This window comes from Nomascus leucogenys, chromosome 8 (assembly GCF_006542625.1).
Source record: "Nomascus leucogenys isolate Asia chromosome 8, Asia_NLE_v1, whole genome shotgun sequence".
In the NCBI taxonomy this organism is placed as follows: Eukaryota; Metazoa; Chordata; class Mammalia; order Primates; family Hylobatidae; genus Nomascus; species Nomascus leucogenys.
This window is the reverse complement of record NC_044388.1, coordinates 12,580,148-12,607,217: the sequence shown is the minus strand read 5'-3', so window position 1 is coordinate 12,607,217 and position 27,070 is coordinate 12,580,148. Positions and strand designations below refer to the sequence as shown.

General features: G+C 39.8%; 1 protein-coding gene across 6 annotated transcripts in view; it reads left to right on the top strand.

Moving 5' to 3' along the window:
* ARMC8 (armadillo repeat containing 8) overlaps positions 1-27,070 on the top strand; it is a 117,173-nt gene that overhangs the window by 18,411 nt on the left and 71,692 nt on the right. For 4 of the 6 annotated variants that reach the window (XM_030816767.1, XM_030816768.1, XM_030816771.1 and 1 more), the window contains 5 exons: positions 6,638-6,714; positions 19,023-19,094; positions 20,485-20,627; positions 20,732-20,829; positions 25,999-26,091. In XM_030816767.1, the coding sequence (XP_030672627.1) occupies positions 6,638-6,714; positions 19,023-19,094; positions 20,485-20,627; positions 20,732-20,829; positions 25,999-26,091 (483 nt within the window). The remainder of the gene's footprint in view (positions 1-6,637; positions 6,715-19,022; positions 19,095-20,484; positions 20,628-20,731; positions 20,830-25,998; positions 26,092-27,070) is intronic. The other 2 variants (XM_030816769.1, XM_030816770.1) reach the window with 1 other exon arrangement.

Here is a 27,070-nt window from a genome sequence, read left to right as displayed (position 1 = left end):
CGGCTGGGCAGAGGCTCTCGTCACTTCCCAGACGGGGTGGCCAGGCAGAGGTGTTCCTCACTTCCCAGACGGGGCGGCCGGGCAGAGGCGCTCCTCACTTCTTCCCAGACGGGGCGGCCGGGAGAGGCGCTCCTCACATCCCAGACGATGGGCGGCCGGGCAGAGGTGCTCCTCACTTCCCAGATGGGGCGGCCGGGCAGAGGCGCTCCTCACTTCCCAGATGGGGCGGCCGGGCAAAGGCGCTCCTCACATCCCAGATGATGGGCGGCCGGGCAGGGGCGCTCCTCACATCCCAGACGGGGCGGCCGGGCAGAGACGCTCCTCACTTCTTCCCAGACGGGGCGGCCGGGCACAGGCGCTCCTCACTTCCCAGACGGGGCGGCCGGGCAGAGGCGCTCCTCACTTCCCAGACGATGGGCTGCTGGGCAGAGACGCTCCTCACTTCCCAGGTGGGGCAGCGGGCAGAGACGCTCCTCACTTCTTCCCAGACAGGGGGCCGGGCAGAGACGCTCCTCACTTCTTCCCAGACGGGGCGGCCGGGCAGAGGCGCTCGTCACTTCCCAGACGGGGTGGCCAGGCAGAGGCGTTCCTCACTTCCCAGATGGGGCGGCCGGGCAGAGGCGCTCCTCACTTCCCAGACGGGGCGGCCGGGCAGAGGTGCTCCTCACTTCCCAGACGATGGGCGGCCGGGCAGAGGCGCTCCTCACTTCCCAGACGGGGTGGCCAGGCAGAGGCGTTCCTCACTTCCCAGACGGGGCGGCCGGGCAGAGGCACTCCTCACTTCTTCCCAGACGGGGCGGCCGGGCAGAGGCGCTCCTCACATCCCAGACGATGGGCGGCCGGGCAGAGGTGCTCCTCACTTCCCAGACGGGGCGGCCGGGCAGAGGCGCTCCTCACTTCCCAGACGATGGGCGGCCAGGCAGAGGCACTCCTCACTTCCCAGACGGGGTGGCCGGGCAGAGACGCTCCTCACTTCTTCCCAGACGGGGTGGCCGGGCAGAGGCGCTCCTCGCTTCTTCCCAGATGGGGCGGCCGGGCAGAGGCGCTCCTCACATCCCAGACGATGGGCGGCCGGACAGAGGCGCTCCTCACATCCCAGACGATGGGCGGCCGGGTAGAGGCGCTCCTCACATCCCAGATAGGGTGGCCGGGCAGAGGCGCTCCTCCTTCCCAGACGGGCAGCCGGGCAGAGGCGCTCCTCACTTCTTCCCAGACGGGGCGGCCGGGCAGAGGCGCTCCTCACTTCTTCCCAGATGGGGCGGCCGGGCAGAGGCGCTTCTCACTTCCCAGACAGGGCGGCCGGGCGGAGGCTATCCTCACATCCCATACGATGGGCGGCCAGGCAGAGGAAAAGCCTTCTTTCAAGATTCTTCTTCTGGTTCTTCTTTTCCCATTCTCTCTTAAACCCTCCCCAAGCAGGCTTTGGCCCCACTGTACTGCTGTTGTCAAGATCAGTGAACACCTCCATGTTCCTAAATCCAAAGGTTAGATCTTAATTATCATCTTAGCTACACATCACTAGGATTTGACATAGTTGATTAGTCCCCTTTTGAAATATCCCCTTGATGTGACATCCTGGATTTCTTCACTCTACACTGGCTGCTTGTTTCACTACGCCAGAGTAGAGTCTTCGGTCTTGCGGTATCCAGGATCACTCCCTTAGTTAATTAATTTCATTATATGCCGACAACATCTGATTTACACGTCTAGCCCACAACTTTTTCCTAAACTCTAGGCTTACATATCTACTGCCAACTTGGCATCCTCACTTGGATGTCTCATATGATTCTCAATCCTAACATGTCCACAACTGAACTTTTGATCTTCCCACTCAAATCCAGACCTCCTGCAGTCTACCTCATCTCGTTAACTAGCAACTCAGTCTTTTTTCTTTTCTTTCCTTTTTTTTTTTTTTTTTTGAGGTGAAGTCTCACTCTGTCACCCAGGCTGGAGTGCAGTGACGTGATCTTGGCCCACTGCAACCTCCACCTCCCTGGTTCAAGTGATTCTCCTGCCTCAGCCTTCCAAGTAGCCGGGACTAAAGGTGCGCGCCACCATGCCTGGCTAGAGACAGGGTTTCACCATCTTGGCCAGGCTGGTCTCGATCTCCTGACCTCGTGAACTGCCCGCCTCAGCCTCCTAAAGTACTGGGATTACAGGCGTGAGCCACCACGCCTGGCGGCAATTCAGTCTTTTTATGTGCTCAGGGAAATAAGTGTTAAACTTGCCTCCTTTCTTCTCTCATACCCTACATCGAGTCTTAACGGCTTATCCATTTTATAACTTCAGCACTTACCTGGAATCTGAATACATCTTCCACAGTGTTTGGTCTAGTCCATGCTACCATCATCTATGAAATAATAGCATTTCTGGTGTTGGAAATAACCTCCTTCCTAGTCTCCCTACTTTTGTCTTGTATCCCTTCCCCTTCTCCACACGTGTCTGTTCCTAAATTGCAACCAGAGTGATGCTTGAAAAACGTTAAGTCAGGACCAGGCATTGTGGCTCACGCCTGTAATCCCAGCACTCTGGGAGGCTGAGGTGGGAGGATCGATTGAGGTCAGGAATTTGATACCAGCCTGGGCAACAAGGTTGAGACCTTGTCTACTAAAAGTAAAACAAACAAAACATGAGATAAGTACACACATAAGTCAGATCATGTGTCAATTTCCCTGAACCCTCTAATGGCTTCCCAACTTGGACCATAAAAATAAAAATCCTAACAATGACCAACAAAGTTCTATACCAGTGCTATCCAAGGGAAAAATGCAAGCCACATATGTGATTTAAAATTTTCTAGCAGCCATGCTATCTAAAGTAAAAAGGAAACAAGTGAAGTTGATTTTAATGTTATTTAAACAAGTAAAGCAAAATATTATTTCAATATATCTGTGTAATAAGTTATTACTGAAATTTGTTTCAAAAATAGCAAGTCTTCACTATCTGATGTATAGTTTATACAATTTGGATGCTAAATTTTTATTGGAAATACTTGATTCATATTTAGGTGTCATAAAGTTTATAGTTGAAAATGTAAACTCATATACCCAAGTAGTTCCAAATCATTCTTATAATTTAAAATAACTGAGTCCAGTATTGGTTTCTTAATTAAAGTTTAAAATATAAACAAAATTCACTTCCTAGCCACATTTCAAATTTCAAATGCCATATGAGGCTAGAGGCTGGCTTACTGGACAGTGCAGCTCTTTACCATCTGGCCCCTGTTCTCTGCCTCATCTCCTGCTGCTTTCTCCTTTGCTCATTCTGCTCCAGCTATAATGGCCTCCTATTCTTTGATTATGGCAGATACTTCTCATTTTAGGGCGTTTGAATTTGCTGTTCTTTTTGCCTAAAAAAAGCTCTACCCCTAGATAGATGCACAATCTGCTCCTTCACCTTCTTCAGGACTTCACTCAAATGTCACCTTTTTAGACGTTCTTTCTCTTATCAACCCATTTAATATCTGTACAAATTGCCTTCTCTCCCTACCTCTTACATTTCTAGGCTGCCTTCTGAAAGAAGAGAGAAGACTGGGAGGGGAGAGGTGACCTGATCTACAAGGAGCAGTGAAATATCAGCATTGTCCTATACAGATAGATGAATACATTAGACAAAAGCGTAGAGTAAGATAAGGTTGAATAAGTGATCATACCCCTTCAGCTTGCTTGCTGTCTGAGCAACTTATTTGATTATTTTTGTGTATACATGACAACCCTTTCAGATATTAAGCTTCTTAAATGCAAGGCTCTGCCTTAATGTCCTCTCACACCTTCTTTGACATCTAGCATGTAACTTTGACCAAAAGGCAATGTGAAATCTCCAATTGTGGGCCACCTATTGGTTAGCCTTTTGTGTTTTACATCCTGCGGTGCCTTTCTATCCTCTGTTCTTTTCAGTGCCAGCAACTAGTATACTTGCTGATTGTTTACTTGTATTGGCTTCTCATGCCCTATGGCAATGATTGTGACATTGATTCTTTCCTTGTCCATCCTGGTACACCCTTACTCATTTTCCAAAGCCAATTCCTGAAAGAAGCCTTCCCTGATTGCCCTGGTTTACAAATGTCCTCCTCAGTGCTGCCTTTATGTTGTGTATACTATAATTCTTATATTCTAATAGGGAAATATTCATGTAAGCATAGTGACAAGAGAATATGAATTCTTGAAAACAGGGACTGTGCCTTACTTATCTTCTTTATTAAAGATAAATTTATTTTTAATGCTTTCCTCAGTGCATGTTATATTGAATGAACCAGGCACAGAGCAGCAAAAGAATTGCTATTAATGGGGGAAACTTATGTTAAGATACACATCATTGAGAGGTAAGAGATGTGGAGCTATAGAGAGTAAAGGTAGAGAGAACAGTAACATCAAAATCAATCTCTGGATAGGAGGGTCTGAGATACTTAGAACTTACTATGTCAGAAAACCAGGAAAACATGTACTCAAATGGAGTGGCAAAACTTACCTGTTTGTATTATAGTAGTGCTTTTTTCAGTTCGTCCGTAGCTTTTGGTTGTCATATATTGTTTCTTGATATGTTCGTACAGTTATTTGTGTCCTAACTGTACATTTGATGATCTGACAAATGGGTAAAGATCATGAGAAGGCACATTTGTAAACCGAGGGATTGGGCAGATTATTGTTGAGAGTCCTTCTAACTCGGTGATTCTGTTATTTTGAGGAAAACAGATTCTGTTAGCAGGCGCTTTAATGGTACCCTGGTGGGCACAAGAATTTTCACCACTTTTGCCTCTTTGCTTCCACTGTTTGTTCTTTGTAAATGAAGTACATGCTAAAAGCAAGCATTTGAGCTGGATGTAGTGGCACACACCTGTAGTTAAGTTACTTGGGAGGCTGAGATGAGAGTATTCCTTGAGCCCAGGAGTTTGAGATCAGCCTGGGCAAGACCGCATCTCTGTTTTTTTTTTTTTTTTTTTTTTTTTAAAGCAGGTATTTGAGTTGCCTTTGAGGATATTTTGGTAGCAAATTCAGAATATGAAAATATGTGTTGGCTGGGCGCAGTGGCTCATGCCTGTAATCCCAGCACTTCGGGAGGCCAAGGTGGGCGGATCACGAGGTCAGGGGTTCGAGACCAGCCTGGCCAACATGGTGAAACCCCATCTCTACTAAAAATACAAAAATTAGCCGGGTGTGGTGGTGTGCGCCTGTAATCCCAGCTATTCAGGAGGCTGACGCAGGAGAATTGCTTGAACCCGAGAGACGGAGGTTGCAAGTGAGTCAAGATCATGCTGCTGCACTCTAGCCTGGGCAACAGAGCGAGACTTGGTCTCAGTGGAGGGGGGAAGAAAATATGTGTTGACTTAGTTAACTATATTATCAGAAAACTAGAGTTTGTGTAGTTCTCCAGAGTTATTTTTGGTGGCTCAAAAGTTTTAAGCTGGCACTGTATCTTGGTAATTAACTCTTTTACTGATTTGGAGTTCTGAGTAAATTGGAAAAGTTATTTCTTCCTCCCTGTAAGAACTTACTGCTAATGGCAGGGGAGTATATAAAGATATTTCGGCAGGCATCAGGAAAAACAAGCAGGGGACAAAACTTTTTCTCTGGTTCTTAAATATGGGTTCTTTGTTTTAAATAATACTAAGCATTGAAAATTAAATATTAAAAAAGAGTTACCCTCCAAAATAAGTGTTACAAGAAATAACACAATAGAAAAACTCCACAATACAAATGAAAAGAGGTAAGTGTCTTCCCTTTGTACCCTTTCTAATTCTACCCACCCTTACCCAGTTCAGTTTAGACAGCTTGGGTGGCCTACAGATCACTCTAATTCTTAATTGTTTTCCTTCACAGAAAGTGTGACAACTCCTTTATTTATTTTTACTTCTGCCTCCAGCAGTGAAGCTTCTCTACATTAGTCTAAGGATTTCCTCTTGTACCTAGACTACCCCTTACGGACTATTTCATGAAGTCCTCACTCTTCCCTGGCTGAGAGCCAGATTTTGTCCTTTCGTGTATACTAAATTACAGAAGTAATATTCCTATCTATTAATTATACGTACATGACACCCAGCAGTTAGTGAAGAAACTTAGCTTGCTGCTAAGTATATATGCTAACATATATGTCTAGGTCTTCTGTTGGCAAAACTTCCAGGGCTCGCCACAAAGGTCCCACTGTCTAGCTGTGTGTTTAGTGAGAACTAGGAGTCTTCTTTCTTTTCTGTCTTACTGTTTATCTTTGTCATGAGCTTTTTTTTCAGACTAATGTAATATTTACAAAAATATACTTAATATCTTCCTGATGATTCTGAATGAACAAAGTTATGTGCTTCATAATTATGTTGATTTTCCAAACTCTCCTGCTAGTTTTAAGACATAGTAAAATGTATACCATGGACATTCTTACTTTTGAAATTGGGCATTCTTGGAAGAAAAATACTAATCTTTGACATCTTGAACTGAACACTACAATTTCCCATTATTTTGATACCTGAGAGAGAAAAGTCACCTGCTTAAGTATCCCATATCATGAGGAGGCAAAACTAAGTATTTAATATAAATTTTAATGCATCTACCTTAAGTTAAATTATCTAGTCACTTGATATTGTGGGTGATGCTGTGAATTTGTGATTTGCATGGCTTCAGATGTCATAATTTTTCCCCCCACTTTCTAGGAAGTAACAGCTAGCAGTCGCCACTATGTTGACAGGCTATTTGACCCTGATCCCCAGAAAGTTCTACAAGGTGTCATGTAAGTAGTATGTATTTAAGAGTCTATCAAAAAGTTGTTTGTTTTCATGTTTTAATCTGCCAAATATTTTAATTTTGAAAATACAGGGTTATACCTTTTTTCTTTCATTTGGCTTTTTTCTAGAAAGACTGCTTGACATTCATGACGTTTAATATTTTACTATAAAGAATTGTCTTTGAATAGTTGTTAACTGACATGGTTAGCTTCATTTTTTGTAGAATACTTGTTTCACATTAAAAAAATGTTTTCTTTGGAGAATGCTTTTGCTTCTTTAATATCCACAAAAGCAGGAGAATAAGATTGATGGTCTTTCATAATTGGAGTGTAGTGAAAGAATAGACCAGTAGGGTTTTTTGTTTTGTTTCGTTTTGTCTTTGGTTAACTCATTAACTGTCACCAAGATTGAGTCTCCTGTTGATGTCTTAAATTTAGAATTTAGAAAGCTGTCAGAAAATCTAAACTCTTAATAACCATAATGCCTTTTTTTCCTCCAAAATTTCATGTTTAATGAGAGGAAACATTTTTAAGCAACATACCAGAGGTAATTATGCTCTTAAAAAATTAAGAGAAGCAAATAGGATAAGATTTCAGATTTATTCCCTTTCCTTTGAGTTTCAGATTATCATACTCTTAGCGCATTAGTTCTAAGGAGGAAGGTCTAGACTAAGGCTCATCATGTGAAATGTGAAGGATCCACAGGCCTGAACTGTGTCTATGGGAAGAAAGACACAAAAAAGGGTCAAGATACATTTGGGTAATGATGAGGGCACCAATGAGGGAGGCCTCTTTCTTTTTCTCTAATCCCATATGCGTTGTCAGCCAAATAGTACTTTAACTTGTGCTTAGCCGTGGCAAGGCTAGGATGCTTTGTTTATATAAGTTTCTTCAGACTGCAGTTTTTAAAGCCTCTCTCCCCAAACGCATTGTAGGCTTTGGAGTTGTGAATTTATAAAGGGAGGTAAAATAAAAGTGCTGTAAAACTGCTTGGCTATTCAAATTGAGCTGAAAGGGAAGGTGGGAAGCTGGTTAGGATCCACCCGAGAGATACTTGACACTTAACTTTCACGGCTTCTCAGTTTACAAAAAGCGGTGGTATTTCTGGTGTTCTCATTATGTTAACTTTGCCTTTGTCTCCTTAAGTAGGAGACTTTGTAATTATTTAATCACTCCTTTTTAGACTAGTTTAATTATTACCAGGAAAAATGGTTTATTAAATCCATCTATTAAATAAATCAGTTTGGGTTGTACCTACACACACAAGTTAGTCAAGGGGGCAGGTTTTACTTAACACTCTTCCTTAGATACTCTCCACATACAACCAGATAGCTCTGTATATGGATAATTCTAAATATTACTTAAAATTGCTCAATAAATGGTTGAGAATGTTAGACTTATTAAGTGTTCAATAAATGGTTTTAAAAGATGATATCACTGCTACCATGTTTAGGAGAAAGCTGTTTAGTAATCAAGAATTCTGTGTGGTAGACTTGTGGAGTTCTATCTGATAGGAGTAGCTGATTCGAATGTTGTCACTTTGAGAAATTTTTTACTTACCAAACAACACTGTAGTTTCTCAAAAATTGATAAAATACCGAACGATAAAAGTGGGAAAGACAAAATTATGACAAAGCAGCTAAAATGTAGTTTGATAGCCTTAGTGTCTTTTGAAAAACTACCAGTTTGAGACCTAATTAGCTGTCAGCTGGACATAAAGAAGTGTTTGTGTGGAAGGAATGGTAGAGTAGAAAGAGCATGGGCTTTGGAGTTGGACAACAGTGGGTTGAATTCCTGATTCTGACATTTTCTGTTATGGTCTCTTTCTAGCGGTGTGCTTGGACAAGTTTTGTAATTTCATTGAGCTTCAATTTCATCATCTGTAAAGATAACACTGCCCATATTGCCAGGTTGATGTGAGAATTAAATCAGAATTATAAAATTCAATGTCTGATACATTGTGGATCAATTGGCACTTAAGTGGTTAGTTGTTATTAGCCCCAATTTAAAACAACTTAAAAAAAAAAGATAATTCTCCTCAAAGAAGAGAAAGGGGGAAAAAAACAGAGGAGACAGTTCAAACTAAAGTAGAAGAGAGAGAGGGACTAAAATTCCTGACTCAGACAAGAGAATGTGAGTGATAACATTCTAGTAAATGTGATTGCTACTTAAAATACTAAAATCTTTTTATAGTTTAAAGGGTACAGATCACCCAACATTTTTTTTTCTTTATCTCAGAGTAGTACTGATCTTATGGAGATAGTGTAGTGTGATTTGATAAAGCTTCCTTTTCTCCAGATAGAAATATTTATTCTTTCTGACTTCTTTCTTGAACTTTGTCACTGTCTGAAAATTAATTGTACGTGGTCAAGAGAATGAAAAGTGAATTACTTTCAACATTATCTGTTTTTAAGTAATCTTTTTTTTGTTTTTTTTTTTTGAGACAGAGTTTCACTCTTGTTGCCCAGGCTGCAGTGCAATGGCGCAATCTCGGCTCACTGCAAACTCCACCTCCCGGATTCAAGTGATTCTCCTGCCTCAGCCTCCCAAGTAGCAGGGATTACAGGCACCCACCACCACGCTTGGCTAATTTTGTATTTTTAGTAGAGACGAGGTTTCTCCATGTTGGTCAGGCTGGTCTCGAACTCCCGACCTCAGGTGATCCACCTGCCTTGGCCTCTCAAAGTGCTGGGATTACAGGCGTGAGCCACCATGCCTGGCCTAAGTAATCTTGTTTAATACAATATATATAGAAAAGGGGAATGAAAATGGTATTTAAGAAAAGAGAGTTGACCAATTTTTTGATTTTTATACACCTCACAGTCATCATTATGTCACCATTAAGTCATCATTAAGAGACCATTACTAGACCAAAATAGGTAGGTAGAAAGATGGCCAGAGTATAAACAACCAAAGGTAGCCTATTAATTTTAGGGAAGGAAAAGGTAGAAGCCGAAATAGCATTAAATCCAAAATATTTAATTGAAAGGACATAAAATAATTGACAAAAATTGTAGCTTTGACTACAAGCCAACCAGAGTTTTATCATTTTTCTGGCTCTATAAAGTTTGATTTATCTTAATAAATGTTGTGAACATATACGAGGCATGGTGGAAGGCACGTGTAGTTAACAGTTGCTTGGGAGGCTGAGGTGGGAAGATTGCTGGAGCCTAGGAGTTCAAATCCTGCCTGGGCAACACAGTGAGACCCTATCTTGAAGACAAATAAGATTGTGAACATATATAACATACTAGCAGGAAAAGCAAAGTCAAATTAAAGATGAATAATGATTCTTCATCATAGTCTACAACTAATCTACTAGCTGAGTTAGAGCTATAGATCTACCCATAAATATGGGGAACTTTGTAGATAGCTCACATCACAGTGAACCATTTTACCTAGTCAGTGAGTATGCCTTGTTGAAAAATAACATTAAGCATCAGAACTGCTTAATTTTCAATTGTTGAAGAATGCGGAGTTATCTAGAGAGAAATTTGTTAGCACAATAGTTAGCATAAACTTGGGTGATCCTCTTGTGTAAAAGGTTTGAATACAAAATCAGGTCCTTTTCTCTAAAAGAGCAAAATTTCATATGCATAACTGAATAGATGATCATTAAGCAGGGAGTAAGATATGAGCCAAAATAAGAGGGAAGTCACTGTGTAGGTCATAAAGTGTAGCCTTTGCAACTACAACAGAAAGTAGGTATGTCAGTTAAACTACCCTGCATTGCAAATTCTGAGCCTCCTGTAATATGGAGAGCTGCATGTGACTTAAAACATTGCAGGACCTTTTTTGGTGAAGTTATTATGGTATTGGTTCAACCATGTTAAATCTCATACTTGAAGAAGAAGAAGAACTCTTCATATGATTTTGTAAATCATGAGTGAAAGCTACTTAAACACTGTTTTGTTTTGTTTTCTTAACATAACAAAGTTAGAGCACTTGATCTGGTTTTCATGTTAGTGAATTTCAATGAAAGATTAACAGAGGCCAGGCATGATGACTCATGCCTGTAATCCCAGTACTGTGGAGAGACCAAGGTGGGCGGATCCCTTGAACCCAGGAGTTCCAGCTTGGACAACTTAGTGAAACCCATCTCTACAAAAATAAAAATTTAAAAATTAGCTAGGCGGCCAGGCGCAGTGGCTCACGCTTGTAATCCCAGCACTTTGGGAGGCCGAGGCGGGCGGATCAGGAGATCGAGACCACGGTGAAACCCCGTCTCTACTAAAAATACAAAAAAATTATCCAGGCGTGGTGGCGGGCGCCTGTAGTCCCAGCTACTCGGAGAGGCTAAGGCAGGAGAATGGCGTGAACCCGAGAGGCGGAGCTTGCAGTGACCCGAGATTGCGCCACTGCACTCCAGCCTGGGCGACAGAGCGAGACTCCGTCTCAAAAAAAAAAAAAAAAATTAGCTAGGCATGGTGGTAAGTGCCTGTAGTCCCCACTACTTGGGAGGCTGAGGTAGGAGGATCCCTTGAGCCCAGGAGGTGGAGGTTGCAGTGATTATGCCACTGCACTCCAGCCTGCGTGACAGAGTTGTTTTTGTTTTGTTTTGTTTAAAAAAAAAAAAAGGTTAGCAGATATCCCTATGTGGCCCTTTGTTGATATTGCTATGTTGAAAAGTAAAAGATGATATAAGCCAGCATAGCTAGCTTTGTAGTTTCAGAGTTTAATGGAATTAGAAAGCTTGACTAGACCTCTGGTGAATTCAGTCAGGCACTTGTGGATGCTGCAGAATCATGTGATTTTTTTTTTTCCCCCACCAAGAATCCACTTCTAAAGTATCTTCTGAAGCATTTTAATGTACTGATGATATGAGTTTATTTTGGTAATGATTATTTAATTCTCTTAGCTCCAGGAAGTTTTGTATCTCTGGTTTCAGTAGAATGTAGACAGGTTCCATTTTCTTGCATGAGCTAAAGATAAGAGTTCCCGTAAAATGAAGCCTTGGGTTTTGAGAACTTTTAAGTTAAAGGGTTAAGTTTTAGAATAATTGAAAATAAGTATTCCAAAAAAATCATTAAAAAAATTTCTTCTCCTAATACATTTAATCAGTTTTTTTGTTTTGTGTTGAGATGGAGTCTCGCTGTGTCACCCAGGCTAGAGTGCAGCAGTGTGATCTCAACTCACTGCAACCTCTGCCTCCTGGGTTCAAGCAATTCTGCCTCAGCTTCCTGAGTAGCTGGGATTATAGGTGCCTGCCACCATGCACAGTTAATTTTTGTATTTTTAGTAGAGACAGGGTTTTGCCCTGTTAGCCAGGCTGGGCTGTTCTCGAACTCCTGACCTCAAGTGATCCTCCCACCTTGGCTTCTCAAAGTGTTGGGATTACTGTGCCCGGTCTTAATCAGTTACTTTTGAGGGTTATGGGTAAACATACACAAAGGTGACCTTAATACCAAGTGTGATAGAGTGATCTGCATCTTACTTGTTTAAAACCATATATTCTGAGAGAATTTGGTCAGAGAGTTCGATAGGCAGGATTATCCAGGAATGATTAAATCAAATTGACATGGTCTTTGCTTGCAGACAGATAAGCTGTTTGTATACATATGTCTATGTGATACTGACTTTGAACATCAAGACTATATATTTGCATGCATATGTGTATATATCTTTTCGTTTCTTTTTTTTCTTTTTTTTGAGGTGGAGTCTCACTCTGTCGCCCAGGCTGGAGTGCAATGGCATGGTTTGGGCTCACTGCAACCTCTGCCTCCCGGGTTCAAGTGATTCTCCTGCCTCAGCCTCCCAAGTAGCTGGGACTGCAGGCACATGCCACCATGCCCGGCTAATTTTTTGTGTTTTTAGTAGAGACGGGGTTTCACCGTGTTAACCAGGATGGTCTCGATCTCCTGATCTCGTGATCCACCTGCCTCGGCCTCCCAAAGTGCTGGGATTACAAGCATGAGCCACCGTGCCCGGCATAAATGTCTTTTCAAATGTATAAAGCGCTTAACTGTATGCTGCCATATTGTTCCATACTGTTCTAACACATTTTTTATGTTCCTTGTAATGATTAAATATATTTAAAATGTTAATATCTACCAAAATATTTTGGTAGATTTTACTCTTCATTTTTAGAGAATGTAAGGTGATTTGTAATCATACATTGATAAAACAGAGTTAAATACATTAAATATCCTAATTTTGGAGCCAGTATTTAATTTTCAAAATTATTAAGGAACAATAAAATGCTATGGAAAGAAGATTAAATATTTACAGTAAACTTTTCATGGTTTTTTTTTTGTTTTTATTTATTTATTTATTTATTTGTTTTGAGACAGAGTCTTGCTCTGTCATCCAGGCTGGAGTACAGTGATGCAATCTCGGCTTACTGCAACCTCCGCCTCCCAGGTTCAAGCAATTCTCCTGCCTCAGCCTCCTGAGTAGCTGGGATTACAGGTGCATGCACCATGCCCGGCTAATTTTTTTTTTTTTTTTTTTTTTTTTAAGTAGAGATGGGGTTTCATTATGTTGGCCAGGCTGGTCTTGAACTCCTGACCTTGTGATCCACCCTCCTCGGCCTTCCAAAGTGCTGCTTTTCATGGTTTTATACAAATCAGAACTGTATCTGAAGCTACATATATTCCAAAAATCTACATCACAGAGTAATTTGTTTGTAAGGATAAACTAAAGTCAATTCTGTTTTTTCAGTTTATACATGTAGTTGATATTCAGTAAATGCCCAAGTTGATTTGAGCTGAATTTTGCTGTAAGTTTTCCAAATGCCTCTTGAATCAAAGCCTTATGTTAAAAATAACTTTAGTTTGAATAATATATCATTAGCTAATTCTTAAAATTGGCAATTCAATAAAGACAATGGAATTCATTGTCATATAACTTTAGTTGGAATATGAATATACCTCATTCCTTAACCATGCATGATAACAGAAAGGTTATCATACTTGGATGTCTGGATATTACATTCTCCAAAAAATGATAATTACAATTACAGGGACAGAGCATTGTGTATGTTTGTGATTCTCACAGTCCAAATAATGTAAGTTGTTTACCATGTTGCCCTTATTGTAGTTACCCAGGGATACGTGTTTTTTTCTTATTTTACAAATGAATGTTTTATAAACAGTGAGTTTTCATAAGTAGATCAAACTTTATACTCAGATTGTAGTTTTCAGTATCCAGTGTAGTTTTTGGCAACTTCATACTAATTAGACCAGAAATACATATAGAGTATTCCAAATATGAAGCAGAAAAGAGCTGCTTCAGGTACGTGAAATACTGGTTCAAAATAAATAGATATATAGTCATGCTCTACACAATGATGTTTCAGTTAAAGACAGTTAAAGTCAGTGACCCTGTAAGAACATAATACTGTATTTTTGTATTTAAATATGTTTAGATACACATTACCTACCATTGTGTTACAGTTGCCTACATTATTCAGTACAGTAACATGCTGTACATGTTTGCAGCCTACAAGCAATAGACTATACCATATAGTCTAAGTGTGTAGTAGGCTATACCATCTAGTTGGTGTAAGTAAACTCTATGATGTTCACACAAGGACAAAGTAGCCTAATGATGCATTTCTCAGAACATATCCCCGTCGTCAAATAACGTGTCCTCGTCGTTAAGCAAAGCATGACTGTAATTGATTTTTTAGCTTGAGTCTCCAGTCTTCAATACTTTTAAAGATAATTTTGTTTTTAGGTGATATTAGGCTTTCAGTTAAAATGTATGCTATTTTTGACCATTTAGAAATAAATATATTCATACTTGATTGACTGAAATGGTTTCTCCAGCAGGTCTAGATCCTTTTTTTTTCTTTTCCTGTTATTTTAATAGCAACATATAGTGCTTTTTCTCTTGGTTTTCATCACCCTTTTAATGCTCTAATTTAGACATATGCTGTGGTAGGCACTGTACATTTTAATATTCAAGCCCTTTTTCTGTGCCACACTAAAAATCTCTTTCAAAGCAAAGAAAGTAAAGTAGAAAGTTTAACCTCCGTGTAAATGTGGGAGCTTATCAAGTCCATTTATTAGCATGCAAATTTAAGACTCTAGCCAGATTTTAGCTGAAAATCTTCCTCAACAAATGCATGTTTGTAACATCTTAATATTGACTTCTTTTCTCCCACTCCCAAAAGTGGGATATCCCCAAGGCTTACTTATTCTTATCTCACCTCAAAGATAATTCAGTGTGTACAAAGTCAAAAATCAATCCTTGTCTTCTGTCTAAGCTTTCTGTTGTTTCCTGCACCCATGTGCCCAGACATGAAGTAGTCGCTCGAGATGTCACATATCACATTTTTGTACCTATTAAATCATCTTGTTAACTGCTTCCTCAAAATGACCTTTGTATTAATGATTCCTTTGGCTGCTCCACTAATCAGTTTTGTATAACCAGATACCTAGATGGATTGATTAATTCCTTCAACAAATATTTATTGAGTGCCTGCCTAGTACCAAGCATTGTGCTAGTATGGGGGTATATAAGGGTGAATAATGTAGTCGGTGCTCTGGAGGGTCCAAAAGTCTAATAAAATAGTCAAATAACTAAAGAGACCATCCATGATAGTTTACCTAATGAATGCTATGTTAAAGATAAGCATAGGGGTCTGGAAATCACAAGGGGGGCATCAGCCACTTAGTTGTCCCTCTTAACTAATATTATAAGCATTCCATTTCACATTCAGCTTATTTTCCTTAGTCACTGCTTCCTTCATGCCCCTTCTGTGATCAAAAATATGATTGCTCCTTAATCCATCTCCCTTTAGTTTGTCTCATCTCCCTATCACTTTTCTAAGTTTATGTTCCATGCCACCCTAAAGCGAACTTGTTTTTCAGTTCAGGCTCCTTGTAGTGCCCCAGGAACATGCCATTTTCATTTCCAATATGGTCTTGTGTGAACGATTTATCCTTTTGTCCTCCCATCTGCTTATCCAAGTCCTGACGATTTTCTAAGGTTTATCTTAGTTCTTAACCATTGCCTCAAAACCTTTTAAGCTTATTGAGCATCTACTTTTCTTTACCTTATAAACATTCAGTTTTTAATTTAGTACTGACTTACATTGATAGTGTTATTTTTGCCACTCCAAGGATATTGTGAACTCCTCAGACCAGGCATCCCATTGTGTGATACTTTTGTATACTTCATAGAGGCTAGCACAGTGCTGAGCTCAAAAACTAGTTGTTGAATTTCAGTAAAAGTAAGTAGAGCATTTTTCCCAACATTAAAAGTTAGTGGGCATGAAATGACGTTCTTTTGGTCTACTGGGAAAAAGGGTGTCTGACTAAAAGTTAGAAACACTTTTATTTTGCATAAAAATGTAACATTAAAACACAGAAGGAAAAAGAAAATGAATTTACTGAATTCATTTGTCTTTTCCATTGGTTCGTTGTCAATGCCTGATGTCCTGGCAGTAATGGGAAAAAACAGTTGGCATAAAAGACATGGGTTGAGACTGGCTCTGTCATTTAATATTGGGTTCTGAAAAAAGCCCAATCCTGAGTTGTAGCTCTCTCCTCTGTAAAATGGAGTTATTATTACTCAAGGTTATGATGAAGATGAAATTAAGTAGTGGATATGGAATGCTTTGTAAATTTGAAGGTAATATAGAAATCTTGGATAGTGTTGTTGTGTTCCCATCTTGGATGATAGCTGTGAGTTTGCATTTTACAAAAATAATGGATATCTAGAATCACTGTAAATAATGATCTACTGACAGTAACTGCTTTGATATTTCCAGGTCAGATTGGCTTTCTTGCCTCTCAAGAGGAAATAGACTTTAACTCTAACAAAGTGATGACCTGGGGGTTTCAGGGCATGCTTCCTGGAGGAAGTGACATTCAGACCTGAAAGATGAGTAAAGCTAGTCAGAGGAAAGTATGAGGGAGGGGATAAGGAGATGACAGAGAAAGAATACTCTCTGGGAACTGAAAGAAGCTTCATCTAGATGGCTGAATGTTGTCATCTGAAATTGATTCCTTAATCCTGTAATTAATCCTTTTGATTTTAATTCTTCATAGAAGTGATCTATTAGCATTCCTTTATAGCAACAATTGAATAGAATTTATTAATATCTTTTTTTCCTTATCTAGCACAGGTATATTTACTTACTAAAGCCAGAGCGAGAATCTTTTTCTTTAGACCTTGTTCCATTGTATTGTGTTCTCTTTAGTTGGCATTTCCTCTGTTACCATCAGTTACCTCCTTCATGTCCTTTTTGTAAACTATTAAGAGAATTAGAAAATTGGTGTTGGACGGGTTTTTGTTTGCTCTTGTCTGTAAAAACATGGCATGGTTTCAGATGTTTGGAATAGGTTCATTTGGTAATGTTAGGGACCACTCATTTCTGCTTAAGAAGAATGGAGAGGAAAAACTGGGGAAATATTAGGGTTGGGAGTTCTGGAATAGAAAGCATTCAGAATGGCACTTAGCCTACACAGACTCTAAGTAGGTAGGGGCTGGACAAATGAATGTACTACATTAGTATAGGCAGAACACATTAAGAGAAAGGAAGACAATGACAGTAAATGACAAGCTGGTAGGTTAAGGTCCATATGCTGATGATTAGGAACTAAAGCCTCTAAAGAAAACAGGCATCCATGAGGATGCAGGAGCTTAGAAATCTCTTACTAACTTTAACTTCGCTAATTGAACCTTTGATATCATATAGTTTTATATTCATGTATCAGAACTTGCTAACAACCTCAGTAAACTTCATTCAGTTCAGTCCCATAAACAACAACAAAAAAATTGCTACTTATTTCTTGTAAACCATATAGAAGATCTGAGGGATACTTTACAGAGGGGTAGGTCAGGCCTGGAAAAAAAGCACTACCCTCAGGCACTGAGCTAATGGAAGAAAGACCAGGCATTCTCAGTATTTGGCTTGACTTGTAAAAATGCCATTCAGAAACTTGTAGGGAAAATCCGCTTTTAGCACATCACTAGTTGTTGCAGTATTTTTCTGCAATAATCAAAAAAGGCAATTGAAGACAAGGATTAATTGTTACCAGGTTCTTTAATGCCAATAAATATGATTGGTGTTAGAAATGTATGCTGACTGTAACATTTATTTGTTGATTTTTTTTTTTTTTTTTTGAGATGGAGTCTCGCTCTGTCGCCCTGACTGGGGTGCAGTGGCGCGATCTCTGCTCACTGCAACCTCCACCTCCCCAGCTGAAGTGATCCTCCCACCTTAGCCCCCCAGGTAGCTGGGACTACAAGTGCGTGCCACCACACCTGGCTAATTTTTGCATTATTTGTAGAGATGGAGTTTTGCCATGTTGTTCAGTCTGGTCTTGAACTCCTGAGTTCAAGCAATCTGCCTGCCTAGGCCTCCCAAAGAGCTGGGATTACAGGTGTGAGTCACCACGCCCGGCTGGGGAAGTATTTTTTAAACATTTTATTAGTAGTACTGGGTTTATTTTGAGCTATTTATTTTTTCTCTACGTTTCCTTTTGAACCAACCACAAATTTGTGAGCCAAGTGATCAGTGGTAGAGGTTTTCTTATTGTGGAATAGAGTTTTGCTCCGGGTGAAGTATAGAGCTCTGTGTAGCTAGAATAATAAATACTGTGAATATCTGAGAAATGTAAAAGATTCTTTGTTATTTTTTAAATCTCCTTAAGAGAAAACTGGCTGCTTAAGCAAAAATAGTAACAATGTATTATGTTGTTTCTAAGCAATTTAAAAGTATTGTATAACAGCAGCCCAAAAAACGGATGGGAAAATGGAAATACATATGCAAGGCTCTTAAAATACATGTGCAATGAGCTAATATCACTTGAAGACTGACTGTGATAAATTAAAAGATGCATTGGAAAACAACAAAGGAGTACAGTTAGTAAGACAATGAAGCAGATAAAATGGAATTATAAGAAATAATATATAAAGAAGTAAAAAAAAAAGTGAACAAAGTGTGATCATTGAAACAAGGAGATAATGTTCTGTGGGCTGTTTTTTTTGTTGTTGTTGTTGTTGTTTGTTTAACTCACTCCCTACTCCCAGAGCTGATTGTGAGGGTGGCCTGTATTCCTTTATATCCAAAGGATTGGTAGGTACCCTTTCTAGAAGAACTCAATTCTGTACTGGAAGTCTTTCGCCAGTACTCTCACTTTCTACAATAGAAATCTCTCACTTTCTACAATACTTGCCCGTTTTACAGTCCCCACATTCACTCTGCACCTATCTCTATCCCTTCATTAGTACTTTAGGTGAAAACAGGTTAGTGCTTTTACTTTGTCAAATCTAAGATATTGCATAATGAAGTAGAATGATCTTTGAATTTTTTTCAGTGCTGTCTTAACATACTTTATTTTTTCTTCCCCTTAATTCAGAGACATGAAAAATGCTGTAATTGGAAACAACAAGCAGAAAGCCAATCTCATTGTTTTAGGAGCTGTTCCAAGGTATGTTTGCTGTCTCACCCCTTTCTTGCCATTCATACTAGTTTCTAATGTATTTCTTACTCTCAATTATAGAACCCATTTTTTCCTGTATTATCTCTCTAATTCTTAAAGTAAATCCCATTTTTAAAAATAAGTGCAAGTACTTAAACCATCTCTAAGGAAAAAAATTATAAAGTAACAGAGAATGTAATAAGAAGTGAATGTGTTAATACATTTTGGAAATTCAGGAAGACCTTTGACCTGATGACAAAAGGGTTCGTTAGGTACATAACCAATGTACAACAGCCTGATACTTTCTTCTCCATTTCCTTAGAGCCTTGGCAGTTTTTTGTGTGAGTGGGTAATTTATTAGGAGCCTTAAGACCTTTTTGAATTTAAAGGAAAAAAACCCTGCTTGATTTTTAATCCAGTTTCATTTTAACGTCTGATTTTTACAATTTGCTGTTTTTTAAGTTAACGTAGGAAGTTTAGGAAGTTTAATTTCTTCTTTTGATGACCTAATAAGCTTCCTTTAGGCAGGCAGTGACAGTTATATAACTTCCTCTTTACTTTTGCTCCTCAGAGCTAAGTTTTCTGTGCAATTGCTATTAGCTTTTTATTCAGAATTATTTATTATTTTGTTTTTTTCTCCTTATTTTCTGGTTTTGATACAGAATTAATGGTTTAAGTGTTTTAACTCACCAACCTCAAATGTATACTTTAGTAACTATAAAGCTGTCAGCAACCTTTCTTAGGGGATTTATGTTTGGTATATATAAATAGTGCTTTATGGAGCATGAGGGTCCTGTCTTAGAACATAACGTAGATGGTTATAAGTGGAGGAAGGTTAGGGTTTGGGGAGTATTTGTTTGGCAAGTTGGGCTGGAGTGGAAATGAGAGGATCTCTTCATTTCCCAAATGAGAGAGCTGGAGAAAGAAGAAACTATCCTTGCTTGAGGAGCTGCACAAGGGCTCTGAATATTCCCTGTAGGCTCGATATCTACAAACTGCACCACTGCTCTGGATTCAGAGCAGTAGCGTTTCTAGTTTGAATTTAAGATCTGGCATCACATGGCATTTGAGAGTCTTCATATTTTGGAGACCCAGCAGGAAGTGGTAGATGACGTGGACTCTGATGATGCTGTTTCTACAGAGACCACTTGTGGACAACTTTCAGATTTACACTTTTTATAAACCCTGAGAATACGATAGTTCTTTTTTTCAAAACCTCTTCTAGATTTTTTTTCCAGATGTTTCTTTAATTAGCAGATGAGATAAACAAATGACCATTGGATTCATATAAACTCAACCAACCATGTTTTTAGTATGTGGACTGCACAGCCTTTTTTGGTCACGTTTAGTCTTGTTTAAATTTTTTAGTCTCTTCGTTTATTAAGTTCCTTCTTTTTAGATTGTTGTACTTGCTTCAGCAAGAAACCTCGAGCACAGAGCTGAAAACTGAATGTGCAGTGGTGTTGGGAAGTCTTGCTATGGGTACTGAAAACAATGTCAAGTCTCTACTGGACTGCCATATTATCCCTGCCTTATTGCAAGGTACGTAGGGAAGCCATTTTTGCTCAAGTAAAGTTAAAAATCAGTTTGCAGTGCTTTAAATACTGATTGAAAGGATTAGTCCTAAATCTCGTTTCTGTTAATAGGACTACTGTCCCCAGACCTGAAGTTTATTGAAGCTTGCCTCCGATGCCTGCGTACCATCTTTACCAGTCCTGTCACTCCAGAGGAGCTACTGTATACAGTGAGTTTTAGATGTATTTGAGACATTAGTTACATTTCACTAACAGCCTACTCCTAATTTGCTTAGCATCTTCAGACTCATCATAACTGTGTTATATAAAAAAGTCCCAGTTGGTCATGGTGGCTCACATCTGTAATCCCAGTGCTTTGGGAGGCTGAGGTGGGAGGAATGCTTGAGGCCATGAGTTCAAGATCAACCAGCGTGACATAAGAAGACTCCATCTCTTTTTTTTTGAGTTGGAGTCGTGCTCTGTCGCCCAGGCTAGAGTGCAGTAGCGCGATCTCGGCTCACTGCAACCTCCATCCTGCCAGGTTTAAGCATTTCTCTCCCTCAGCCTCTGAAGTAGCTTGGATTACAGCACGTGCCACCACACCCGGCTAATTTTTTGTATTTTTAGTAGAGATGAGGTTTCACCATCTTGGTCAGGCTGGTCTTGAACTCCTGACCTTGTGATCCACCCACCTCGGCCTCCCAAAGTGCTGGGATTACAGGCGTGAGCCACTGCGCCCGGCAACAAGACTCCATTTCTACAAGAAAAAAATAAAAATAAATTAGCCTGGTGCAATGCCGCATGCCTATAGTCCTAGCTACTCATGAGACTGCAGTGGAAGGATTGCTTGAGCCTAGGAGTTTGAGGTTATAGTAAGCTATGATGGTGCCCCTGCACCTCAGCCTAGGTGACAGAGTGAGATCCTCTCACTAAAAATAAAAAAATGATAAAAGTCTCAGCTGGGTACAGTGGCTCATGCCTGTAATCCTAGCAGTTTGGGAATTCAAGGTGGATATATAACCTGAGGCCAGGAGTTCGAGACCAGCCTGGCTAACATGGTGAAACTCCCATTTCTATTAAAACTACAAAAATTAACCTGGCATGGTGGCACATGCCTGCAACGCCAGCTACTGGGGAGGCTGAGCCGTGAAAATCACTTGAACCTAGGAGGAGACGTTGCAGTGATCTGAGATCACACCACCCTACTCCAGCCTGGGCAACAGGGCAGACTGTCTCTAAATAAGTACATAAATAAAGTCTCAAAAAGTATTTGAGTTCTTGCTTAGAACAAGTATTTGAGTTCTTGCTTATTTCCAAATACCAGATGCTCTCAGCTTTGTAAGAAAGTGAAAGATAGTCTCAGACTTCGAGGAATTTACAAGCTATTTTTAAAAAGACACATTTTTATCTCTCTGTGTAGAACTTAAGAGAAGTTTATTTTACGCTAGATGAATGATAGGGAGTTCAGCTGACTTTCGTTTGAAATCCAGCAGAGTAGGCTTTGCAGAGAAGCTAGAATTTAATCTGGGTTTTGAATAATGAATAAGACTTAGAGAAGTGGAGAGGAAGGCATGAGGCACCGTGCTCAGCAAAAATTCATTTCTTCTGGCTTTTTTTTTTTGGAGACGGAGTCTCTCTTACCCAGGCTGGAGTGCATTGGAGGAATCTCAGCCCTGCAACCTCCGCCTCCTGAGTTCAAGCAATTCTTCTGCCTCAGCCTCCCGAGCTACTCAGCTGGGCCTACAGGCATGTGCCACCACACCCGGCTAATTTTTGTGGTTTTAGTAGAGACGGGTTTCACCATGTTGGCCAGGCTGGTCTTGAACTCCTGACCTCAGGTGATCCACCCACCTCAGCCTCCCAAAGTGCTGGGATTACAGCGTGTGAGCCACCGCGCCTGGCCTCTTTTAGCTATTTTTCAATATACAATAGATCATTGTAAATTACAGTCACTTTACATGGGGCTTTCTTACTGACAATTAGGCCAATATTTTTAAACACTCTTATTCACAGTTCACAGCAGGAAGCTTATTTTCCATTGCCTCACTATACATGTCAATTTGTGTATGTGTGTGTATATATGTATGTATATGTGAAAGAATCCTGAGACAAGTTTCATGACATAGTTCCACAGATGTAATGCCCTCTGGTTTCTATGCTGTCATTTTTCATTCTTTAAAAAAATGGTGGTTGTGATTATCTGAGCTAACACAACAAATCATATTGTCAAACTGTACACACAGGAGTCAGAGATCTTATCCAGAATCAGGTTTTGTAAATATTTCAAGACTATAAGTAATCAAGAGGAATAGGCAAAGCAAGCTTGGAGAGGAGACATGTTACATGGCTCCCTAGTCTGTCCTTCCTACATCAGACACATACTCCTCTGGCCGTTAATGATACATAAGGTGGTCAGTAGGTGAGATTTATGGGTCACCTCACACGGTAGGGGGCACCTAAATTATGAAACATTTTATTTTCTTTTATTTATTTTTGAGATGGAGTCTTGCTCTGTTGCCTAGGCTGGAGTGCAGTGGCTTGATCTCGACTCACTGCAACCTCCACCTCCCAGGTTTAAGCAATTCTCCTGCCTTAGCCTCCCAAGTAGCTGGGATTACAGGTGTGCACTACCATGACCGGCTAATTTTTTTTGTATTTTGGTAGAGATGGGGTTTCACCGTATTGGCCAGGCTGGTCTCAAAATCCTGACCTCGTGATCCTCCCGCCTCGGCATCCCAAAGTGTTGGGATTACAGGCGTAAGCCACCGCGCCCAGCCTAACATCTTTATTTTATACCTTATGGTTTTATGTGACATTCTTCAGGGAGTTACGCCTCATAAATTCTATAGAGTGTTTACTGCAGTCGTTCTCAGACTTCAGGTTGCACTAGAATTATGTGGAGGGCTTGTTAAACAGGGTTTGCTAGACCCCACCTCCAGTTTATGATCCAGTGAGTCTTGGTTTTGCATTTCTAACAAATTTGCAAGTAACTCAGATGCTGCTGGTCTCAAAGTACTTTCTTTGAGAACTGCTGGTTTACTATAAACATCCTGCTCAAAGGATCCCATAGAGGACTTAGTTAGTATCAGTTTATTTTCCTGTAGTTCATATTGTAATGTTTGCAAAGAGAGTAAGCCAGTCACCTGTCTTTTTTACCCTGGAAGTTTCTCACCTACCCTCAATCCCATAATAAGGAGAAGTTGATCCTGGCCAACTATTTAAACTCCTTCCACCTTATTCTCTAAACTGATTCATGACCTACTAATGGATCCTGGTGCACCATTTGGAAAATTCTGATCTATGCCAGCTGTTTTACATGAGACAATTGAGACCCTTGGAGGTTAAATTTAGAGTATCTAAATTATGAAACATTTCAATTTTGTGCCTCAGATATTTTATGCCTCAGATATTTTATGTCTCAGAGACAGTGGAGAATTTGTGAAGAGTTGAATTGGGGAAGAACTAGCACAGTGTTTCAGTGTAATTACTGACTTTCCGTGAGTTGGAGTGTGTAGAGGCCAGCTGTTTAAAAAGCTGTTTGAGCAACTCAGGCCGTAGAATAGAGATGGGGTAAGTAGTCCAGTAAAAAGACAGCAGGATTTCTAGTTTGAAATCGTGTTTATCAGATGGGTGATTTCGGGCAAATTTTGTATTTAATAATTGCTATTTGCCTTAATCATCTGTAAACTGCAGATATATAGACACAATTGACAGAAAGGGGCAGATGGGAAGAAATGGGATGGGGGCTGTTGTAACTGAGGGAAAGTGAGGAATGTGAGAACATTAGAGAAAAGGAAGGAGGTGGAAATAGCTTTAGGAGCCCAATAGAGGCTTTTTAATCTACCTATTTGCCTTTTCTATCTTAGCTGCTACCTGCCTCACTATCCTTTGCCAGTGAAACCCCAATTCCCCTTCCCCCACTTGACATTTTCCTTTTCTTTCTGTGCACTTAGTATCTGACTTTCTTTGAAGTTTTGTTAAGTTTTCAATTTTGTTTTTAAACTACTTGTGTAAACACAAAGGGTTACACTAGCGAACAGGGGGAAGAGATTCTACTTGTAGGGAATCAGCAGCCTTCTGTTTTCCTACTTGGCTTTTACGTATCTTGGGTATTCTTTTTTTTCCCAAGGAAAATCCCAAATCTTGTTCCTCCCAACAAGGGTGTTCTTTTAAGTTTTTTTCTTTGTCCTCTGTTGTCTCTGGTGAGGATCCTCAAAGTATGGTCTGTGGACCAGTGGCATCAGCCTCATTTGGAAGCTGACTCGGGATCCTACCCCAAACCTACAGTATCAGAGTCTGTACATTAAGGACATCTCCTGGGAATTTGCATGCACATTCCTTCTTGAGAAGCATAGCTCTTGTGACATCATTGACTAGGAAGCTTGAGCTAAGTCTCCTTTTTTATCTGTGGTTTCAGCCAAATACCTTTCAACTTTTAATTCCTTCTGCATTCTTTCGTTGTTTGTTTTTGTTTTTGTTGTTTGAGACAGAGTCTTGCTCTGTCTGTCATCCAGGCTGGAGTGCAGTGGCATAATCTCACTGCAACCTCTGCCTTTCCGGTTCAAGTGATTCTTGTGTCTCAGCCTCCCAAGTAGCTGGGATTACAGGCATGCACCATGATGGCTGGCTAATTTTTGTATTTTTAGTAGAGACGGGGTTTCGCCATGTTGGCCAGGCTGGTCCCAAACTCCTGACCTCAGGAGATCTGCCCGCCTCGGCCTCCCAAAGTGCTGGGATTACAGGCGTGAGCCACCACTCCTGGCCTGCATTCTAAATAAAAGGAAATTCTTGGAGAGACTTGCAGCAGAGTGGGTTGATTATTTTCTCTTTTTCTGTGCTACTACATAGGTTGTTAAGTGTCAGCAATAGGCAGAGAGTGGGGTGTACCTGAGAAGCTGCCAATCATATAAATTGTCTCGTCTTGTACAGATTGAAAATAGCTAACTACAGTCTTTATGAGAGATTGTTAGTATTTACTGGTGCTTAACATCACGGAGATCAACATTTTCAAATTTTTATACAATAATTCTTCCTTATAAACTATTTACTAGTGCATAATGTACTAGTTACCTCACATTTTGGTTTCAGAACTGATTTCTGTCACGTCTTATTGAAATGATTTTATCATGAGGATGTAAGCAATTTTTGAGAGTTATTGAGAATTTCCTGTTCTCATATTTTGCTACCAGGAATGAATATTGAAGCCTCTTTCTTAGTTGTTGGCCTAGACAGTTTTCATGGCCACATTGCTTTTGTTTTGCACTGTGCCTTAAGGAGACTTGATTGACTGCCATTAAGATAAGAGTACCATAAGACTACCTTCTTGTGGAAATATTTTATATTTTATCAAATATACTCATGGTGCCTGAGTTTCTTGTTGCTGTGTTCTCCTTCCCTAGGATGCCACAGTGATACCGCACCTCATGGCACTGCTTAGCAGGTCTCGCTATACCCAGGAGTACATCTGTCAGATCTTCTCACACTGCTGTAAAGTAAGAACCAGAATAAATGTTATCTATAATGTAAAATCTTACTGTGCCTTTAAGAGATGTACCTTCTTTGTGTACCCTCCCAGAGGTAATCTGTACGTATATAAGTAGACCTGTGTGTGTTCGTATATATATATATATTTAAATATATAATATATATATTTAAATATATAATATATATATATATTTAAACACAAATGACAGCATACCATACATACCGTTCTGCACGTTAACATTTTTCACTTGACATATCTCTAAGGCTATTCTGTATCAGTACATAAGGACCACTCTCTCATTCTTTTTTTTTTTTTTACAGTGCGTAGTATTTTAGTGTATAGATTTATTTATCCAGTCCTGTATTGTTGAGCATTTAGTTTGTTTCCAGTCTTATGCTATTACAAAACAATACTGCAAAAAATACCTTGTATATAAGGCATTTTATAAGAAATAAAATTTTGAGGTCAAAGAATATATGTATTTGTAATTTTACCACATTTTTAAAATAAAGATTATACCACTTTATACTACCAGCAATGTGTGATCATGACTGTTTCCCCTCACCCTTGTTCCCTATTACTGGAAACTGGTTTAAGTGATCTCAAATAAGGAGAAATGAGAGAGATTCTTCTCATTGTTGAGTAAAGTTTCTCTTTCTTTTCTATGAAGTGCCATTTAGTTTGCTTTATAGATTATATGTTGAATGTATCATTTTTGATAACCATAGGTGATTATTTGAGATCTTTCTTAATTTCTACACATTTTCTAACTTCTAACCAAATAATTATCTTCTGATGATATTGCATCATTTATATACATCCTATTATTTATAATACAAGTCGCAAGTAAGGAGCTTTGGGAACTATAGGAAAGAAGGGATAAGAGAACACCTGGAAGACACAGGTCTATGCTGTTTTAGAACAGCCTTCCAAATAAATGAAAACTAAATCACCCGGTTCTAGGAAAAGTTTCTACATTGTAATTT